The sequence below is a fragment of the Balaenoptera borealis genome (genome assembly GCF_965194805.1).
Source record: "Balaenoptera borealis genome assembly, chromosome: 4".
NCBI lineage: Eukaryota > Metazoa > Chordata > Mammalia > Artiodactyla > Balaenopteridae > Balaenoptera > Balaenoptera borealis.
In genome coordinates, this window is record NC_138861.1 from 42,334,515 (window position 1) to 42,353,702 (window position 19,188).

General features: G+C 45.5%; 1 protein-coding gene across 3 annotated transcripts in view; it reads right to left on the minus strand.

Moving 5' to 3' along the window:
- Positions 1 to 9,202: 9,202 nt before the first annotated feature.
- Positions 9,203 to 19,188, minus strand: part of LOC309627416 (uncharacterized protein) — a 30,315-nt gene continuing 20,329 nt past the window's right edge. Inside the window, exons 3-4 of one of the 3 annotated variants that reach the window (XM_082389300.1) lie at positions 13,951 to 14,035; positions 9,203 to 12,567 (exon numbers count right to left, since the gene is read on the minus strand). In XM_082389300.1, coding sequence (XP_082245426.1) covers positions 12,401 to 12,567; positions 13,951 to 14,035 — 252 coding nt within the window. In that variant the 3' untranslated portion in view covers positions 9,203 to 12,400. Of the gene's footprint in view, positions 19,138 to 19,188 lie in introns of all 3 variants that reach the window. The other 2 variants (XR_014243735.1, XR_014243736.1) reach the window with 2 other exon arrangements.

Below are 19,188 nucleotides of genomic sequence, written 5' to 3' on the forward strand. Positions count from 1 at the left end.
CCTGCTCACCTCAGCTCCTGTATCCACATGTGCTCTTGTTTCTGCTAACAGGACTGGCTTGGGAGGACTTACTGGTGATTGCTGGTTTCCCAGTCTGCCAGACTCCTGAGAATCTATCTGCCTGTTTTCTGACCCCAACTTCAGCCTGCTCCAGGTCTAACAGCCTCAGAGTTTTTCTCTGTCTCTGTGCTTCACTGGTCAAGTTTGCTAGAGGATGGCCTATGAAGCTGGGCTGTATTTGATGGGAGCTGGGACAGACAGCAGGTCATTAGCCAATGACAGCTCCACTGAGATGCTGGACCAGATGAGAGAGGCAAAGTCAGAGCCAGGAAGTGTAGCCAAAGTGCATCAGGTGCCAGCCCTCGGGGGAGAGGCACCAGACCCTGCGTAAAGGTCAGGAGTGTGGAAGCCGAGGAGAGATGCCAGGCAAAGGCAGATAAAATGGAGGCAGTTCTGGAGTTCACTCTATGAGCACTGATCATCTATCTGTAGAGTGTTCCTTGAAAACATGGCCAAACATGTTTTACTGGTATTTCAACCATAGTAACTTGGGTAAGATATGGTGGGACCAGATGCAGATCAAGAGAGAGAAGCTGGAAAGAGTTTTACGGACTGTTATACTCAGAGTTCCCTGGGAAGAACACAGTGCACCATCCAGGACCACTGGGGGAAGCACCAGGTTGGGTCACAGCAGAGAGAGAAAGTGAAACTGTGGGCCAGAGCCGTTATTGTGGTTTCCACAGTAAGGGACATGTGAGGCATGAAAAGCGGACTTAGGACTGGCTTGTTCGAATAATTCCACCAGGCTCTGGGGCATAGGGGCTATCCCTAGTTTTCTGGTACCTGGCCCTGGCGTGACTAGGGCAGGTGAATAGTGGTCTGGAGCGTGAGAGTGCCATAAAGGAGGTGGTTGTGGGTATGAAATTAATTGGCTTGCTCAAACGTGCAAGACTTTTCTGGGGAATAAATTCCCATAAGTGAAATTTCTGGATCAAAAATTATATGCATTTTAAATTTAATTAGGTGCTGTAGAATTTCTCTCTGAAAGTATTACACCAGTTTATATTCCCACAACAGTTTATGACTAGACATTAGACATGATTGATCTTCATTTCTCTAACCTATTTGGTGAGAAACGTATCTCTGTTTTAGTTTGTATGTATCTGATCACTAGGGAGGTTTGTGGGTCTTCTTAAATATTTATTCCTGTTTGAATACCCTCGCCTATAAATAAACTCTACAGATCTTTTCCCAATGTTTAAACATTTTTTTGTATTTTAAGAATATTAACTTTTTATTATGTAGATTATAAATATTTTTATGAGTTTATCATTTGCTTTTAATTTTGTTTATAGTGTTTTTTCTGTATAAAAACTTTTCTGTTTTACATCATAAAATCTGTCCGTATTTTCTTTTATGAGCTCAGGGTTTCCTGTTTTGCTTAGGAAGGCTTTCCCACTGGGGGTACACTTTTAAGGGAACTAAGCTGGGCTGGGCAATATTCCTAGCACTGATATTATCTGATGTGGAGTTATTTTCTGCTTTCCCAGAAGTCTCCTGGTTGCTAGAGGCTGGGTAAGGATGCCAGACACACAAGTCAATGATCAAGTGGTTCTTAACTTTCCAAGTGCCATTAATACCTCTTTGAGATTCTGATAAAAGCTATGGACCCCACACATGATTTTGACAGTGATTTCAGAGGTTTTATAGACTGTCTAAAGTCTATCTTGGGGCTTCCCTGGTGGCGCAGTGGTTGGGAATCTGCCTGCCAATGCAGGGGACACGGGTTCGAGCCCTGGTCTGGGGAGGATCCCACATGCCGCGGAGCAAGTAGGCCCGTGAGCCACAATTACTGAGCCTGCGTGTCTGGAGCCTGTGCTCCGCAACAAGAGAGGCCGCGATAGTGAGAGGCCCGCGCACTGCGATGAAGAGTGGCCCCCGCTTGCCACAACTAGAGAAAGCCCTCGCACAGAAACGAAGACCCACCCAACACAGCCATAAATAAATAAATAAATACTTAAAAAAAAAAAAAAAAAAAATATGATAAAGTCTATCTTGGAGCCCTGTTTATTCCTCCTCATTTTAAGAGCCCTCCCCTACTGCATTTGCATATATCTGATCTAGGGAATTCCCTGGCAGTCCAGTGGTTAGGACTCGGCGCTATCACTGCTGGGGCCTCAGTTCAATCCCTGATCGGGGAACTAAGGTCCCGTAAGCCATGCGGAACAGCCAAAATAAATAAATAAATAAATAAATAAGCATACAATTGTTAAAATAAATAAATAAATACATAAATAAATAAATATCCGATCTAGGAAAACATTTCAAATGATTTCTGCCATCAAATGTATAGTCCTGATTGTCTCCCTCTCTGAAATTTTACCTGGGAAGCTCTTTATACACCCCCCCCTTTGTCCACCCTGGATCTTCATGACATCCTCATGGCCCCAAAAGGGTGAGTGTCACCCCAGCTCAGGACCAGTGTCCCAGCACCTTCCCAGGAGAGCATCCTCCTCATGCACCCACCTGTTCCCTTGGATCACTCTGACTTCACACCTGAGTTTAGACCCATGGAAGTGACAGCAGGGACTTCTACAGCCTACGTATTCTTAGACGGCAATGGGGAGGAAAGGGGATGTGCAGGGAGGAATGACAAGGACTGCAAGAGACTCCTCAGAAAGACCATAATGAAGGACAATCAATTTAGCAGCAGGATCTTACGAGGGATCTGCAGGGGAGACGCAAGGAACTTGGAGGTTCAAGGCCTCTTCTGGGAAAACCAATAAACTGTCATTGAGGGAAAAGCTTCAAGGACCTCTCCAGAGTGCTGGGCCTCCTCAAGTGCCAGGGAGGAAAGGAGATCCATTACGGGGACCTCAAGTCCTTGCACATCCAGGAACTTCAAAATAGATGCAAACATCCTCTGCAGTTGTCTCTCCCTCTGATAGAAAACTTCCTGGGCAAATCTAATCAATACATTAACAGGAGCACGAAGGAGCTGCTCTCAGCTTGAGAAATATCAGCTTTAAGTGGTTCTGATTGCTTTCCACGGGACTTTGGTGGCAAAAGGGTCAGCTCAGAGCATAAAGACCAGCTCTTGAATTTAGGGAAATCATTTTCCCTAAAATACCCGCCTGCAATGGGAATTCACATCCCACTGGAAACCGGCCCCAGCTCTCTACTGATCTGTTTTTCCTAGACTTCCCTTCTCTACCTCGGCTTTCCTTTGGGTGTCTATATGCAATGAATAAAATGCTTGGTTGGCTGTTTGCGCCTCCAAACCTAACTACTCTTGATCATAATCCTCCCAGAGAAATAATTAGCCAAGATTCAACTCTTAGAGAAACGTGGAGAATAAATTACCCAACGCAAAGAAATGCAGGTCAATCCAATTTCAGCCATAGGCTTTATTTCTCCCAATGGGCTTCCGTTTCTCATAAAGCATCTCAAGTGAAGAGAAGGAAGATTACTACCCACGAAGGAGATCTGGACGAAGGGCTGCTTGGGTTCCAGACATCAACAGGCGGTGGCTGGTGAGAGGGCATTTTTCTAGTCCAGATCACCATCCAGGTGACGTGTTGTACCAGAGAAAAGCCTGAGCTAAGCCTAATTCCCGCCCTCCAGGAAATTTCACTTTAAGAAGTCTCTACTGACAGAAACACATGGGCAAAACACTGGCTAAGTGCCATTCAATGCACTTTGAGATGAAGCTTTGCTCATGCCCCAGTCTACCATGAAGCAGCTAGTACACAAATCAGCCCTGTTGGGGACGTGGTCTGGAAAGACTTTCCTATTTTCCTGGGCACTAAATCTTGACCATAAGAGTCTGAATGTAATCAGTAATTTGAATCTACATATTCATAATCAATACCTAAGGTGTTGTGTTTTTTTTTTTTAATCTTGAGATTTTACCCGAAGACAAAAAGACAATCACTGGACCCACATTCTAGAATGAGAACATTCTAGAAATACAAGTTTTACTCCAGTATTTATTTGTATACAGCTCTGTATACAATACCTTGGAGATCTGATAGCAATTTCCAGTTTCTCTTCCTCGGGGAACACATTTAGACCTGTAGTCAGTAGGTCAAAGGGAATCATCTGTTCCTGTCTGAACTTGAGTCCTGTTTGAGGAGATTTTGCCAGTTTCCCTTTCGTAACTCCTATGATACTATTATCCTGTAGACACCTAAGGTAGAGTATTTTTTTCTTGTTTCATTTGCAAGAAATTTTCATCTCAGTTTACATTCTCTATCAATTGATTTCCTCAAAGGTTAGTCTTTCTAAAATGCCTACAAAATGCTGTTTTTTGCCTGCAGCTTATACGTCTCCCCTTCCCCCCACTTCTCTCTCTCCATCTCTGTGTCTCTCTTTCCCTTGCTCTGTGCCTGTATTCTCTTTTCCTTCTCTGCTGCAATCAGTATCCTTCACACTGTGAAGAAGGAAGGGGAATTTTACATTTCTTTTGGTGGAAAAAGTCACTTTCTACCTAAGGTATAAAATCAGAATTAATTTTCAGCTTTGTTTCCTCTTGGGGCAGAAATATGAACACCTGGTGATTCCTGTGTAGCACAATTCAACATGCCCTCCTCCAAACATACACAATTGCATAAAACTACTGTCCTTTAAGAAGAGTTCTTCCTTAACATTTTATACCTTGTTGTATAAGCCAAGGGGCAAGCCTGGCTAGGGTGGGCAGTATTTTTAGTAGTACAGATTCCTGAGGCACCCTGGACCTTTGGAGTTAGAATCTTTGGGGTAAAATCCCCGAGAGTCCTTATGTCTAGCTAAACCCTTGGGTGACTTGCTTGGCACAGGTGTAAAAACCGGGGTAGTTTAGAACAGCAAAGAGTAAGTGTATAGAGGATGTTGCATAATCGTGCAAAGTTAAGAGAAGCAGAGAAAGCCTCCTTTCTTGAAAATGGGGGACAATTCATGGAAGAGTAGGCATTTCAAGACCAGCCTGAATGAAGACAGCTCCTGGAGGAGTGGGCATTCTAGGCAGAAATGGAGGGAGGGAGAGAGGGCTTCAGAAGTGTGCTGGGAATAAAGGGGAATTCAGTCTTTTCCTGGGAGTAATAACGAGGCCAGACTGAATGGCTCTGGGATTTGCAATGCTTCACTCTCCTGGGGTCTTCAGTCTTTGATAAAGAAGTGTTTTCATCCCCAAAGCCATGAAGCTGGGCAGAAGGCTGTGTTGATAGTGACGAAATTCCCATGCCAACGCCTCCCCCACCACCAAGGGAAGCCCCTGCACCTCTAACCGGAGCATCCCACCACCTGGGTCTGCAAGCCCACCCAACCCTTGCTTCAATCACCTGGGAGTTTTACAAATACCAGTGCCTGACCCCTTCCCCCGTAGTCTAATATAATTGGTCTGGAGTGGGGCCCCAGCGTAAGTGTTTGTAAGAATTCCCAGGGGGTTCTAACGTGCAGCCAGAGCTGAGAACCATTGAGCTGGCCAGTTGGAAGCCACCGGCTGGGAAATTCTTGTTTGACCCAGTGCCTCAGTTTCCTCATCTGTCCTGAAGGACATGCCAAGGTGCTGCTGGTCTTCAGAGTTGCTCCGCCTCTGCCGTCACTTCTCTTGTCACAAGCATCTGGTTCTCTCTGCCACTCTCTGTTTCTCCCAGGGGTGTCTTCCTCCCATCTTTCCCCCTTCCTATCTTATCTGTTCTGCTATGTTTCCTCTGGGCCCCTGATCTCTGCTAAGTGACAAAGAGTGCTAATTGCTTAATCAGATGAACTAATTGCTGTTAACACTACCTGGCTAAAGCGCTCTCCAAGCCAGTTAGAATTCATTCCCCTGGCGAGCCGTCCCTACAAAGGGAATTTCCAGGCAAGGCCAGCAGTAAACGACGGGGCCTCTTGGTGCCTCCATTCCTACCCTAGAGGAGCCATATCTGTGCATAGAGGAAAGAACAAGCTGTGTGAAACTGGGCCATGATTGGGGCTCTCTGTGATTCAAGGAATAGTAACACTTATCTTCTCAAATCACTGTAAGGGCCCATTAAAAGGTGTGGCATGTTGTAGATGTTCCATAAATATTAGCTACTTTTTCCTTCCTGTCAAAGGCCAGATCCAATTACGTCTTTTCTGAGCCACTTAGAACACATGGAGATTAAATCTGCAGCTAAACTACGGCTCTTTCATCCTGCACTTTTGCAGTTTGTTTTTTAGATCTAAATATTGAATTTTATATTTTTTCCTGTCAAATTTTCTCTTGTTATTTCCTGCCCAGTAACTTAGCCTTTCCAGAACTTCTGGATCCTGATTTATGGCAGCTAAACTTCCTGATCTGTGTCATCAGCAGAGATGGACAGAGGGCTCTCAAAGTCTTCACCGAATCATGGGTAACATTACTGAACATAATGGGACAAAAGATAAAGCCCTTTTACACCCCAAGCTCCTAGCTTGGTGCTGACAAACTGACCTGATCTCTTCAGTTTTAATGTTAGTTTCAAACCAACCAAACTGTATGTTCATTCAGTTTACATGCCCACATTTCTCCACTGTTGCATTTGTGGCAGAAACTAGTTTATTGCCCCAATAGCCATGCTTTTCTTCCTCCTTAGCGACAGAACCCTGTATATAGTTGCATTGATCCCAGCCTCTCTTGCAGCTAGATATGGCCATGGGCCTCTGTTCTGGCCAATGGGTTTAAGTAGAATTGTTTTGTGGGACTTCAGGCAAATCTCCTTAAAAGTAATTGACTCAGCTGGAAGGAGCTAGCCCTTCTTCCTGGTGCTTGAGTGTGGATGTAATGGCTGAATCTCCAGCAGCCATCTTGGGTTGTGAGGTGACCTTGAGGATGAAAGATAGAGGGAGCGTGGTCTCTACTGAACTTGGAACCACCATAGCAGCCCATGACTGCCTAAAGATTTTCTAATAAGAGGGAGAAATAAGTTTTTGTTTAAACTATTGAATTTAATCCTAAGGAATATGCCCTTGTTAAAATCCAAATACTCTATGTCTTTCTCAGGAAGAAGAAAGAAAGAAGGAAAGAAAGAAAGAAGAAAGAAAGAAAGAAAGAAAGAAAGAAAGAAAGAAAGAAAGAAAGAAAGAAAGAAAGAAAGAAAAAGGGAAAGGGATTCTAAGTGTTCTGATGAGAACCTGGGATATCTTCCATATCTGGAAGAGTTCTATAGATCTGCATCCTTTCTAATCTTTGGAAAATAGCTTGAGAGGTCATTATAAAAAGGAGAAAAAGCAAAAAGGGAAATATGTCAGCATGCATTTGAGCAGATCTCCTAATGTTAAGAGCTAGAAAAGCCTTTCTTTAGAGACCTGGGCCATTTCTAACAGTTTCCTTTGAAATCACTAATTATGCTCTAAAAGAGAAGGCATCACGGAGCCAGAACCAGCAGCCAATTACCCACAAGAAATCGCTCACTGTGTGGGCTGCCTTCTCTCTCTGTTCACATAATTTCAAAATGTAATTTCTAGAATCATGCTAAATACTTGTAAACAGAGACTGGTTTAATTGCAAGGAGGAACAGTTTCAGGGGATAAAAATGAGAGTTGTTTCTCATTTTGTCGATAACGGAGCAGTCCTCTTTGGGTACAACTTGCAGTTCCCATCTGTCTTCCCACCCAAGTCAGGTCCCTCTGTAACTCCTGTGAGAGGTGCTGACTCCAGCAGAAGGTAGAGGTTACTGTGGAGCAGCAGGAAAGAGCAGAGCAGGTGGAGTCAGAAAATATGAGTTCAGATCCCACCTCTGGTACTTACCAGGTTGTTATCATTAGCAAGCAAATTAGCCTTTTTGAGTCTCAGTTTCTTCATCCCCAAAATGGGACTGCCACCTGGGCTTAGGAGCATTAAGTAGCTGATATGTGTGTGTAAAGTGCTCTATCAGAACAGAGGTTCCATGAGAGTTGTGACTCAGTTTTATTCCCCGCTGCTTTCCACAGTGTTCTGAACAGTTCCTGGAAGATCGTAGGGGTGGTATCATTTAGTATTGCCACAAAGTTGTGTCATAACAAAACTTATACAGTGGCAATGGCTTACCACCCTCAACATTGGCTCTTCACAGTTCTGCGGGGTCTAGCTGATCTGGGCTGGGCCTGGCTCATCTCCACTGGGCTGGCTTGTGCTTCTGCACTCATCTGGGGCAACTCTGCTCCATGGTTTCCAAGCACCTCTGGGGACTAAGGGCCAGTCCTTCTCACGCTGATGGCAGAAGCACAAGAGGAAGCAAGACAGCACGCTTGCGCCTCGTCTGCCGATGTCCCATTGGTCAATGGAGAAAGACGCAAGGCGTAAGCCCAGGGATGGGAATTTCACTCTGCCCACAGAACAGGAAGGGACTGCAGAGTTGCATAGCAAAGGGCATGGATGAAGGGAGGGGTGAAGAATTGGGCCATTAATGTAATCTACCATAGATGCAATGAACTATTTACTGCTGGCATGAATATATATGGTTTTTGAATGAATGAAGACATATGTGAGATAGTTGAGGTTCTTAAAGCAAGCCCTCACCTTGCCCATCAAGGCTTTCCTTCTCCCATGTTCACAACCTTTTTTTTTTTTTTTTAAGTTTTTATTCTATATTGGAGTATAGCCGATTAACAATGTTGTAATAGTTTCAGGTGAACAGCAGAGGGACTCAACCATACATATACACGTATCCATTCTCCCCCAAACTTCCCTCCCATCCAGGCTTCCACATAACACTGAGCAGAGTTCCCTGTGCTGTACAGTAGGTTCTTGTTGGTTATCCATCTTAAATATAGCCGTGTGTACATGTCAGTTCCAAACTCCCTAAGTATCCTTTCCCCCCACTCTTTCCCCCAGTAACCATAAGTTCATTCTCTAAGTCTGTGAGTCTGTTTCGGTTTTGTAAATAAGTTCATTTGTATCATTTCTTTTTAGATTCTGCATATAAGGGACATCATACAATATTCCTCTTTCTCTGTCTGACTTACTTTACTCATTATGACAATCTCTAGGTCCATCCATGTTGCTACAAATGGCATTATTTCATTCTTTTTTTATAGCTGAGTAATATTCTATTGTATATATGTACCATATCTTCTTTATCCATTCCTCTGTCAGTGGACATTTAGGTTGTTTCCGTATCTTGGCTATCATAACCCTTTAACTAATGGCGGAAAAAGCAGCTACATGACCCAACAAAGCCATGCAGAAAAAGAAATTCACTACAACTCTTTCCTCTTGGAATTCCCTCCTTCCTCTCTAGCCTTTCCTGTTCACCCCTCCCAGCACCTAGCCTAAGTATTTCCAGCCCACCCTTAACTGTTGCTAAGATTGCAATTCACTTTGAGGTGTTACTGAGAGACGTTGAGCCAATGTAAGAGGTAGAGGGACAACCAAGGTGGAGAGGTACATTTCTGTCTCTTTCCACCACAGGCAGTCGTTAGGTAGCTTCTTGAGTTGAAACAAAGAAGATATATCATTTAAAATCATAATAATTATTTTAAAAAACCAAAAAACTGAAGCCATTCATGGTGGTTCCCTGGAGGAGTTAGATAAGGGGTAAGGTAGATGAAGAAGATAATCCCTTGTATTTTATACCTTCCTGAGCTGTTGGGGGGAAAAAATGTTTAACCATATGCGTGTCATTTTTATAATATATTTTTTGAAAGGTTTAAAGAAGCAGTTTGTGAAACTCCCTTCTTGTTTTTGTGCTTTCAAGCCCCAGAGGGATGAAGCAAGGGCTGTAGGAAGCAAATACTGCCCTTGGATGCAGGCTTGTCTCCCCTCCTTACAAGCATTCCATTTTAAAAAAAGAAAAAGAGAGCCATTCACCCTACCCTGTAATCATACATGGAAGAGAGCATGAACAAAATTAACATTCTCGTCTGCTCACCTAGAATGAAATGTCACCAAGTGAGTGGGAAAGTGATGATTTCCAAGGCTGAATGAGCAAACTAGTTAGGCAGATGGGGAAGCCTTGTTGTACTACTGATTTGGGGGCTATTTCCCTTGTCTTTCCACTTCTTCCTTCAGGCTTCCTGTGGGCCTGGGTTTGCATAAAGAGTGTGTTTGGGAGAACATATCCTGGGAAGGCACCAGCCTCTTTTTAGAATTTGCAGTTTGGTTTTTCAATGTTGCAGTACAGCAGAAAGGCACAGTAGGAAAAGGCATAGGTGATAAGATAGATTTTTTTGGAAAATGCTGTTCACGGCTCTCATCTGGGTAAGGCTTGGATGGCTCTGTTCTCGAGGTTTATTTCTGCTGCAGAGTTTGAGACAGTGGGCAACAACCTGCTCAGAGTTTTATATACTTTGCATAATGGCTGGATAGGGTCCTTTATCTACTGAGTTCAGCTCTGACATCACAGCTGATCTGAAAGCTGCTGGCTTTCTCCTGTGGGGAGACCAGGCCCAGCCTCCTCTGAAATGATGAGAGGGGACCAGACTCTGGGAGTCTGAGTTCCTTACAAAAAACTCTTGTGCTTGTGCGCATACTTTTGAGTGTGTGCTGGGGTAGAGGCACTTGGGAGGAGAAAGTCCTGGAGCAAAATGACTTTTCCAAAGTAGAGCATCATCTGCCTTGTGCTCCTGTCGTTCAGGCCAGAGAGAACAGAGCAAACCATAAAAAGGAAAGTTCCAGCCCCCCGATAAACTAAGACAAATGACCACAGACACAGACCACAGACAAATGACCCCAAACAAAATGGGCCTGGAGTGCCAGGTGACCATGACACTCACAGCTTGGCAAAAATCTTCTGGAACAAGGAGCCACAAGCCATCCAGGGCTGGGGATGGTTGCCAGCTGGCCAGGACTTGCTGTCCCAGGCTCAGGGACTGGGAAGGAGAAAAGGGGTTGCTTCGGTCCAGGTCACAGTTCCTGGGTCCTCCCCACCCTCCTCCCTCGGTTCCCTTTGCAGAGATTTTCAGTCTATTGCAGCATCTCCCCATTAAAGTAAATAGTGCTTTCCCGAGAGCACATCTTCGATATTTCTGCAATTGTGCCATAGCTAGCTAATGTGTAATGCTGTAGTTTAATAGTCTATTAAAACTCAGCACTGTGCGTTAAAATGTCTACTGTATCACTGCGGACCTACTGAACAAAGGTGAGGTCCCCAGAAAGCACTATTCACTTGCTGAGAGTTGCTGCAACAGAACCGAGGAAGTCTCTTGGGGCAGAAAAATTTAAAGGGGAAATGGGGTGGAGAAGGGATCAATAAACACCTCCCCTCCGCCCCTGCCCCCCGCAGAACTGCCCCTTTGCCTGCCTGGAAGGAACAAAATCTGCCGGTACTCTGGATCGCGTCTGGAAATTCTTGGAGTTTACTACCAAATCCCTTCAGATCAAATCTCATTACTCAGATCTTTATTTGGAAGCACTTCAGTTTCCTTTCTCTCCTTCTCAGAGAGAAACAGGGTTCAGGAAAGCCGCCCCCAGTCCGGAAAATGCACCAGCAGCTCCTGCCTCCAGAACAATTGCCAGGGCGGAGGAATTCTTCAAACAGCTGTAAATCCTCCTCCAAACAACTCCCTTCCTCAGAAACCACAACACATCCCCACATCAAAGCCTCCCTTCAGCTGCCAAGAGGAGGAATCAATAGTTTCACAGAAAGGAAGCAACGTGGATGCTGGATGTGTAGTGTAAACACCTGTATTGCAAACAACCCAAATATCACCTAAGAAACAAGGGAGAATCAAACGCCCGGTGCTGCAGCTTCTGAGGAGGTGTGCCCACAAGTGAGCAGTCAGAAGACCAGCAGCGGCTTTGCTGCAGAGTTGGGAAAGCGAGGGAAGATGGAGAGATGAGAATGTGGATTGAGAGTGGGATGGCCAGAGCCAAAGGCCTGGGGAGAGAAATACAGTGGAGAGATGTGGTGAAACCGCACAACTCAGATGGGACTCGAACCCCCCGGCTGAGACTCAAACCTGGCCAAAACCCAGATTGGGACTTGAACCCAGTGTCTTTTAATTGAGATCACACACCTGGTGTCAGGACTTAATGAAGCTCAGGTTCTTGAGGTCTCATGGTAGAAAGAATTCAGTGAGGGACAAAGTGATAGGTAAGAAGTGGATTTATTTAGAGCAGTACACATTCCATAGACAGAATGTGGTCTGTCTCAAAAGGCAAGAATGGCCCTGAGAGAAGCACACTCCACAGACAGAGTGTGGGCCATCTCAGAAGGCAATAGGCCTCGAAATATGGGGTGGTTAGTTTTTATGGGTTGGGTAATTTCAAAGGCTAACAAGTGGGAGGATTATTCCAACTATTTTGGAGAAGGGGTGGAGATTTCCAGGAGTTGGCCCACTTTTGGGCCTTTTATGGTCGGCCTCGGAACTGTCATGGCACCCATGGGTGTGTCATTTAGCATATGCGAATGTATTATAATGAGCATATAATGAGTCTCAAGGTTTACTGGAAGTCAAATCTTCCGCCATCTTGGACCTAGTTGGTTCTATCCAGTTTATGTCATATCCTCAAGGGCTGTGTCATTCTTTCAGAGGTTGTGTCCTGCCCCTTTCCCTCCTGTTTCAGTGGGAGAGACACACATATTGGAATGGGCATCAGGAGCTTTGCCAACCTCCATGCCGCCACCAGCCACTGATGGCTCGAGCCGGTAACCTTGGGATCTTCATCTGTATGAGAAGGAAAGCAGAATATGTCACCCCAAAATATGTCTCTTTGACATAAAAATTATTTTGAGCTGCAGGCAATTCAGAAAAGCAGTAAATGCAGAAGAAGCATCCCCTTTTCTGCTTAAAGGCAGGAAATAAATTCTCGTCTTGGAGACAGACTCTTATCAGTCCAGGGAAGTCACCAGAGGAATCTGCAGACAGACCTTGATAAACTAACCCTTATCTTCCTAGTTAAGTAAGATAAGGACTTCCTAGCCTTAGCTGGACCACCCCCAGCCCAAACCCCTTTGTCTTGTCAATTGTTCACAAATGTACTGTTTCTTGGTCTAAAAGGTATAAAAGCTTCCTGCTCTGGTCACTTTTTCGGGAGTTCATTTTCTTGTGAAGGCTCTCATGTACATGTACAAATTCAATAAAATGTGTATGTTTTTCTCCTGTTAATCTGATCTGTCAGTTTCATTTTCAGACCTAGCCTTGGACCCTAAGAGTCAAGAAACATTTTCCTCACTATAAAGGATGCTCTCAGAGTTTCCCTCCAGCTCTTTGAGTCCATGGTCTCCAGGTAAGCCTACACAGTGGACGAGAGAGAGAGAGAGAGAGAGAGAGAGAGAGAGGGGGAGAGAGTAGGGGTGTCCGTCTTTGATCATAGTAGTTTTTGAATTCCTATGAAACAACCTGATAATTGTTTGTTTTTTAATTTATTGGGCTACTATGATATCTATAGTGGTTCCATGTCAAAAAGTCAGAGCTTGCTTCAATTTGTGGTAAAATTGAAACCATGCTACTCAGATTGGGACTTGGACCCACGGTCTTTTAACTGAGATCACACTGAGATCCTGGTCTCAGGACTTAATGAAGCTCAGGTTCTTGATGTCTCATGGCAGAAAGAATTCAGTGAGAGACAAAGTGATGGGTAAGAAGTGGATTTATTTAGAGAGAAACACACTTCACAGACAGTGTGTGGGCCATCTCAGAAGGTGAGAGAAGCACCAGGGTATGGGGTTGTCAGTTTTTAGAGGGGTGGGTAATTTCATAGGCTAATGAGTGGGAGGAGTATTCCAGCTATTTTGGGGAAGGGGTGGGGATTTCCAGGAATTGGGCCACCGCCCACTTTCTGACCTTTTGTGGTCAGTCTTGGAACTGTCATGGCACCTGTGGGTGTGTCATTTAGCGTGCTCAAGGTCTAGTGGAAGTCACTTGTCTGCCATCTTGGACCTAGTTGGTTCTAACCAGTTTATGTCGTGTCCTCAGGCTATGTCATTCTTTTAAAGGTTGTGCCCTGCCCCCTTCCCTCCTGTTTCAAAATTGCATTTTCCAAGCAATTTCGATTTGTTAATTTAAACCAGGAGTATTTACTCCCTGGATGCCAAACACTTGACCCACCTTCAACGGGTGATGATCCAGAAAGCATCCGTGGTTCCACCTCCTCCTGAGTCCATGTGGAGACTTCAGTGGCCCCAGAGCTTTTCTGCCCGTGGAAGAAACATATGAGGATGTTGCCAAGATTGTCATTTTCAGTGGCTTTCTCTTCTAATCTTTTCCCCAAAGTGCCAGTTGGGGCAGGGAGTGCATGTTGATAATTTTTATCAACTGTCCAGTTCTTCTCAGATCTGCTCGCATAATTGACACGATTTTGTGTGCTGATTCCACTGCTGGCTTCCTGTTACCCCACCAACAACTCATCTCCCAGTGTCCTCACCTGCTTACCTTTAATTTAATATAAATTTATATCTCACTGTAGTTGTACATTTTGAATTACTTGAAATCCTATTGAGGGTAAGGTGGATTCAAACACATGAATAAATAAATGGAGAATCCCTTGACTTCTTTCTCCCCTGATTGTATGTGCAGGTGTGTACAGGGGTGGGGGGCTTGGGAAGATGGGGAAAGATAGCAAAAGCAGGGTTGCCTTGGTGACTTGGGGTAGAAATGAGGTGAACTTTGTATACCTGAGTTGAAGTGAAATGAGATGGACAACGGTGAAAGAATAAGTGTACCATCTTCCGCGTATATGACAATGTGTTTGTAGGAGGAGAAATAAAGAAGCAGAAGGACAAAGTGATTTCCAAAGGGAAGGGTGAGGTTTTCCTTTGGTTTTCAGTTCAGTACAAAAGCACCAAGGCTCTGCTCAGGAAGACCCTGTGTCAGGGAGGGTCTAAGCTTCACTGAGTCTTTCAGGGGGTCAGTGGCTTCCCATGCATCTCACTGAGTCCTTACAATGACCCTTCCTGGCAGGAATTGTTCCCATGTTATAGATGGAGAAACTGAGGTGGAAACGAATTAAGTAATGGGCCCCAGGATGCGCACCAGCAGGGGCAATAATTAGTATTTCGGTATGAGTCCTCTGGTCATCTCTTTACACTACATCATGGGGCCACTTAGCCCATTAAAAACTATAAAATCATGAATAAACCAGTGTCTTCTCCCTCAAGCCATGTAAAATTTGGGAGGTGAAGGAAGAAAGTCCAGGAAGGCCTATTGCATAAAGAAGGGACAAGAAGGGACAAAACAAGTGTCTTTGGGAAGATGGCACACCTCTGATGTTTCTAGGGAAGAGGGAGGTTGGGAAGCAGGCCCTATTCACTGTTCCAGGGCCCACTACAGTCTTAAGTCTAGAAATGACCCAGATCCTCAAACAGGGTTTCCCTGTGTCCCAGGTAGACCCCAGATAATTGTAATTGTTCCTGTTTGTCTTTGTGTGAAGAGCTCCCAAACTGAAGTAGTGAGAGCTACACCCACAAAAACAGGGAAAGGGCTTTTGGGGAGGAACTGCCAAAGGCTTATCTCTGCCCCCAGCTGTGAAGCTGATTGATGCTATTAAAATTCCCAGGGAGTCTCGGCTATCAGCACTCCCTGTTGTGTCGGAGTTGGGGATGTGGAGAGAGAGAGAGAGAGGGAAGCAGCCTGGGAAATGCTGATAGATTCCCTTCTCGAACTAGTCCAGGTGGGAGAGGTGATAACCCAGGAATGAAAATGCATGATACAGAGGATTTCATGGCTGCTGCCCGCGATAGTGCGGGGTAGGTGCTGTCCAAAGACCAAGGCCTGAAAAGCTCTTACTTGGTAACGTAGATGCAAGAATTGTGAACCACATCTCTAAATTAGAATAATCGAATTAAATGTAAAAGTCTCATCCCTCCGGCTCCTCTTTAGGTTGCCAAGCCAGAATTGGAGCCACATTGAGGAATAAAAGATCTGAGCTCAAGTCTATCAGCTGTGTGACCTTGGGAACTCCTCTTAACAACCTCTTTCATCTAGATTGCTCATCATCAACTTCAGTCTTGCTATTAAAACAAGAGATAGTGAGGTGAAGGCACTTTGCACTCTGTGGAGCGCACTGTGAATAATGTGCATTTATCACAACCCAGGTTTAGTCTTGAGATGCCCAAGCCATGGGACATTTTCTATAGATACGCTGTGATCTTGCTAGCTGCTGTGGCTCCCTTGGAACTGACTTCATGGGGGTCCGTCCAGCACATGGTCCAGGAGTTCTCAAATGCCCTCGGCAGCTTTCACGGGACTCTGCCGGGGAAAAGCCAATGAACTTACTCCCAAGAGACCAACATACGGCCAACAGAGGGACCCCCAAAACTCTGTCCCCTAAATCAATGCTTTGTCAGCAAGTCCCATGCAGGGATGAGGCCTGGAAGAGAAATTGATGTGTGTGTTGTTTTTCCTCGTCTGGGCAAATGGAATGGACCAGGGAACATCTTTGAAGGGGACCCTGGTTTCCTCTCTGCCAAGGAGAGGTCTGGTCCTGCCCTTGCCCCAGGAAATAGGGGGGCCCGTTTTGACATCTTCCATTCTGCTCACAAAAGATGCACAGTGGTCTATCCTTAGGACTAGCTGGACAGACAGTGCAGCATCAAGTGTCACGTCTAGATCTCCTTGGGCCTTTTTTGGCAGGTAGGTTGGGGTGTAGACCAGCATTTCTCATGACCAATCTCTGTGACTGGTCTTATAGGCACTGTTTTCTGTGAGCAAGCGCCTCTGTGCCTCTCTGGGTACTTCATTCCCCACGACGGAGATTCTGGCCCCCTGGTTCCCTCCTCAGCCTCCCTCACTGCTCTCTGCTCCAGGTTCCTGATGCACAAAATACACAGGCGTAACCAGCCTGACCCCTTCAGTCCTTTGGGTACCGAACGAAACTTGGGTCCTCCTGTCTGCACGCAGTTAAGCCAACCCACTAACACCAGGTTGTGGTGAAGGAAAGTGCAGCATTTATTGCAGGGCGCCCAACAAGGAGTCCAGGGCAGCAGCTAGTGCTCAAAATGCCCGAACTCCCATATGGGTTTCAGGAAAGCATTTTTAAAGGCCAGGTGAAGGAGGGGGCTCACAAGATCTGTGATCAGCTCGTGTACAATTCTCTGTGGTTGATGATGAGGTGTCAGGGCCGTGTTGCAGGGGTTAACATTCAATCCTTAGGCTCCAGTGGGCCTGGGGCCTACATGGGGGTTTTCGCATCTGTAAAACAACTCAGGAAGTATTATCTGGGTACTTCAGAGAGGAGGTACACCAGAGAGTATAGGAAAGGGGTCTGTCCCAGGAAAGCCCCATAGGGTCCTGATCGGTTACACTTTCCTTCTGGGAACCCTCAAGATGCCCTTTAGACCTTGGTTATTCCCCCACCCCCACCCCTCTTGGAGGTTTTCCTTCCTCTTCTGCTGAAACCTGTCCCAGGGAAAGAAAAGGTGGTGTACGTTGAACCTATTGTACTAGCAGGTAAACTGTGTTCCTTCTCTGATGTCCTTAGCTGAAGGGGCTCCCCCACCTCCTTCTCTCCCCCCTTCCCTTCCTCCCCCCTCCTTCCCCCTTTCTTCTCCTCCTTCTCTCTCTCTCTCTCTGCCCCACCTATTCCACTTTGGAGTTGAAGGAAACACCACTGTACAAGGTGTGGGATTTGGTTTCTGAGACAAGGGTGTGAGTGATATAACCTGGACATCTGGGGATGGGGGGCAGGGGTGACTCCCTCTGGGGTGGAACTTGACAGATGGGAGGTGAGGGATGGGAGGGAGCCCTGTGGACAAATCCCTCCACTCTCTCCCTCTTATGCACCCTTCTGAGGCCCGAGGTGTGTTTGTCCTTGCAGTCTCTCCAGAGAGGCCCCGGGTCAGGAGGACCCTGTCTGCGCCCAGCCAGCCCTGGCCAGAGTGGAAGCACATCCTGGGGACTCTCTTCTCACCTTGACCTACCCCACCTCCCTTTGACCTTCACCACCTCGCTTGCACCTCTCACTTTTTTTTTTTTTAACATCTTTATTGGAGTATAATTGCTTTACAAGGGTGTGTTAGTTTCTGCTTTATAACAAAGTGAATCATTTATACATATACATATGTTCCCATATCTCTTCCCTCTTGCATCTCCCTCCCTCCGAATGGGAGAAAATATTTGCAAATGAAGCAACTGACAAAGGATTAATCTCCAAAATTTACAAGCAGCTCATGCAGCTCAATATCAAAAAAAACAAACAACCCAATCCAAAAATGGGCAGAAGACCTAAATAGACATTTCTCCAAAGAAGATATACAGATTGCCAACAAACACATGAAAGAATGCTCAACATCATTAATCATTAGAGAAATGCAAATTGCACCTCTCACTTTTATACCCCAATCTCTGCTTTTCTAGAGACGAGGACCAAGACACACGTTTTATTTTGCTTGAGCTAAGGTGCTCGTTTACTTCTCCTCAGAGGGATTCGAGACACCTCAAATTGTGGCCTCTGTATTTGTTGTTCATTAAAGAAGGGACGTGAGGAGGATGAGAGCTCTGAGGCGAGGTCCCTCCCTTGCTCCTAAAAGCCCACTGCAGACCCTCTTTTATGCTGAGGGGAAATCGGCTGTTCTCCTGTGTACAAAGTTCCAAGCTTTTTAGAAACCGGCAGGCCTGGAGCACAGAAACCTTGGTGGGGTGGGAATCAGGGAGAACAGTGTGGCTTTTCCAGGCTGGGAGGAGCTTAGAAAAGGCTCTTTTCTGTTCACTGACGAAAAACTTGCTCAGAAAGAAGAAATCAGAGCAGGCACAGTTCAGCCTCTGTGAAGATTTCTGTTCTCTCTCTTTCCCTCTTCCCTCTCTCACTCTCTTAAGACAATATAATCAAAGAAAAGATTTAGAAAGAAATGAACTGCAGAGTGCATAAGGAGTCTGGACATGGGTTTTTTATCTGCATTTCTTCTCTCAGGGAAGTTTACTTTTATTTCCTTTTGAAAGATGGGTTGAGGGGCAGAGCTCACAGAGGTAGACAGAGGAGGTAGGTGGTCCTTCCCCCGTCCTGCTCCCTGCTCTCTGGAATTCCCCAGGAAGCAGCTGAGGGGCAGCGCTCAGCTCTGGGGTTAGTATCTGGTAAAGATGAACATCTCCAAGTACAAATTGCAGAAACTGGCTTCTCTCTCTGCTCTTCTGCCAGGAGATGAAAACCACGCAGAGGAAGAACACTGAATGTATGACGGATGCTGTTTCTGTTTCACTGTCTCTAGGTGTTGTGTTTTGTGGATGCAGGTGGGATCAGACTGAACGGGCTGGGCGTTGATTTGGTTCAGCCACATGGGCCAGGGAAGGCAATTTCAGCCACTAAAAGGCAAAAATGTCACATGGCCTCTATGCACCTCCACGCTGTTGCAG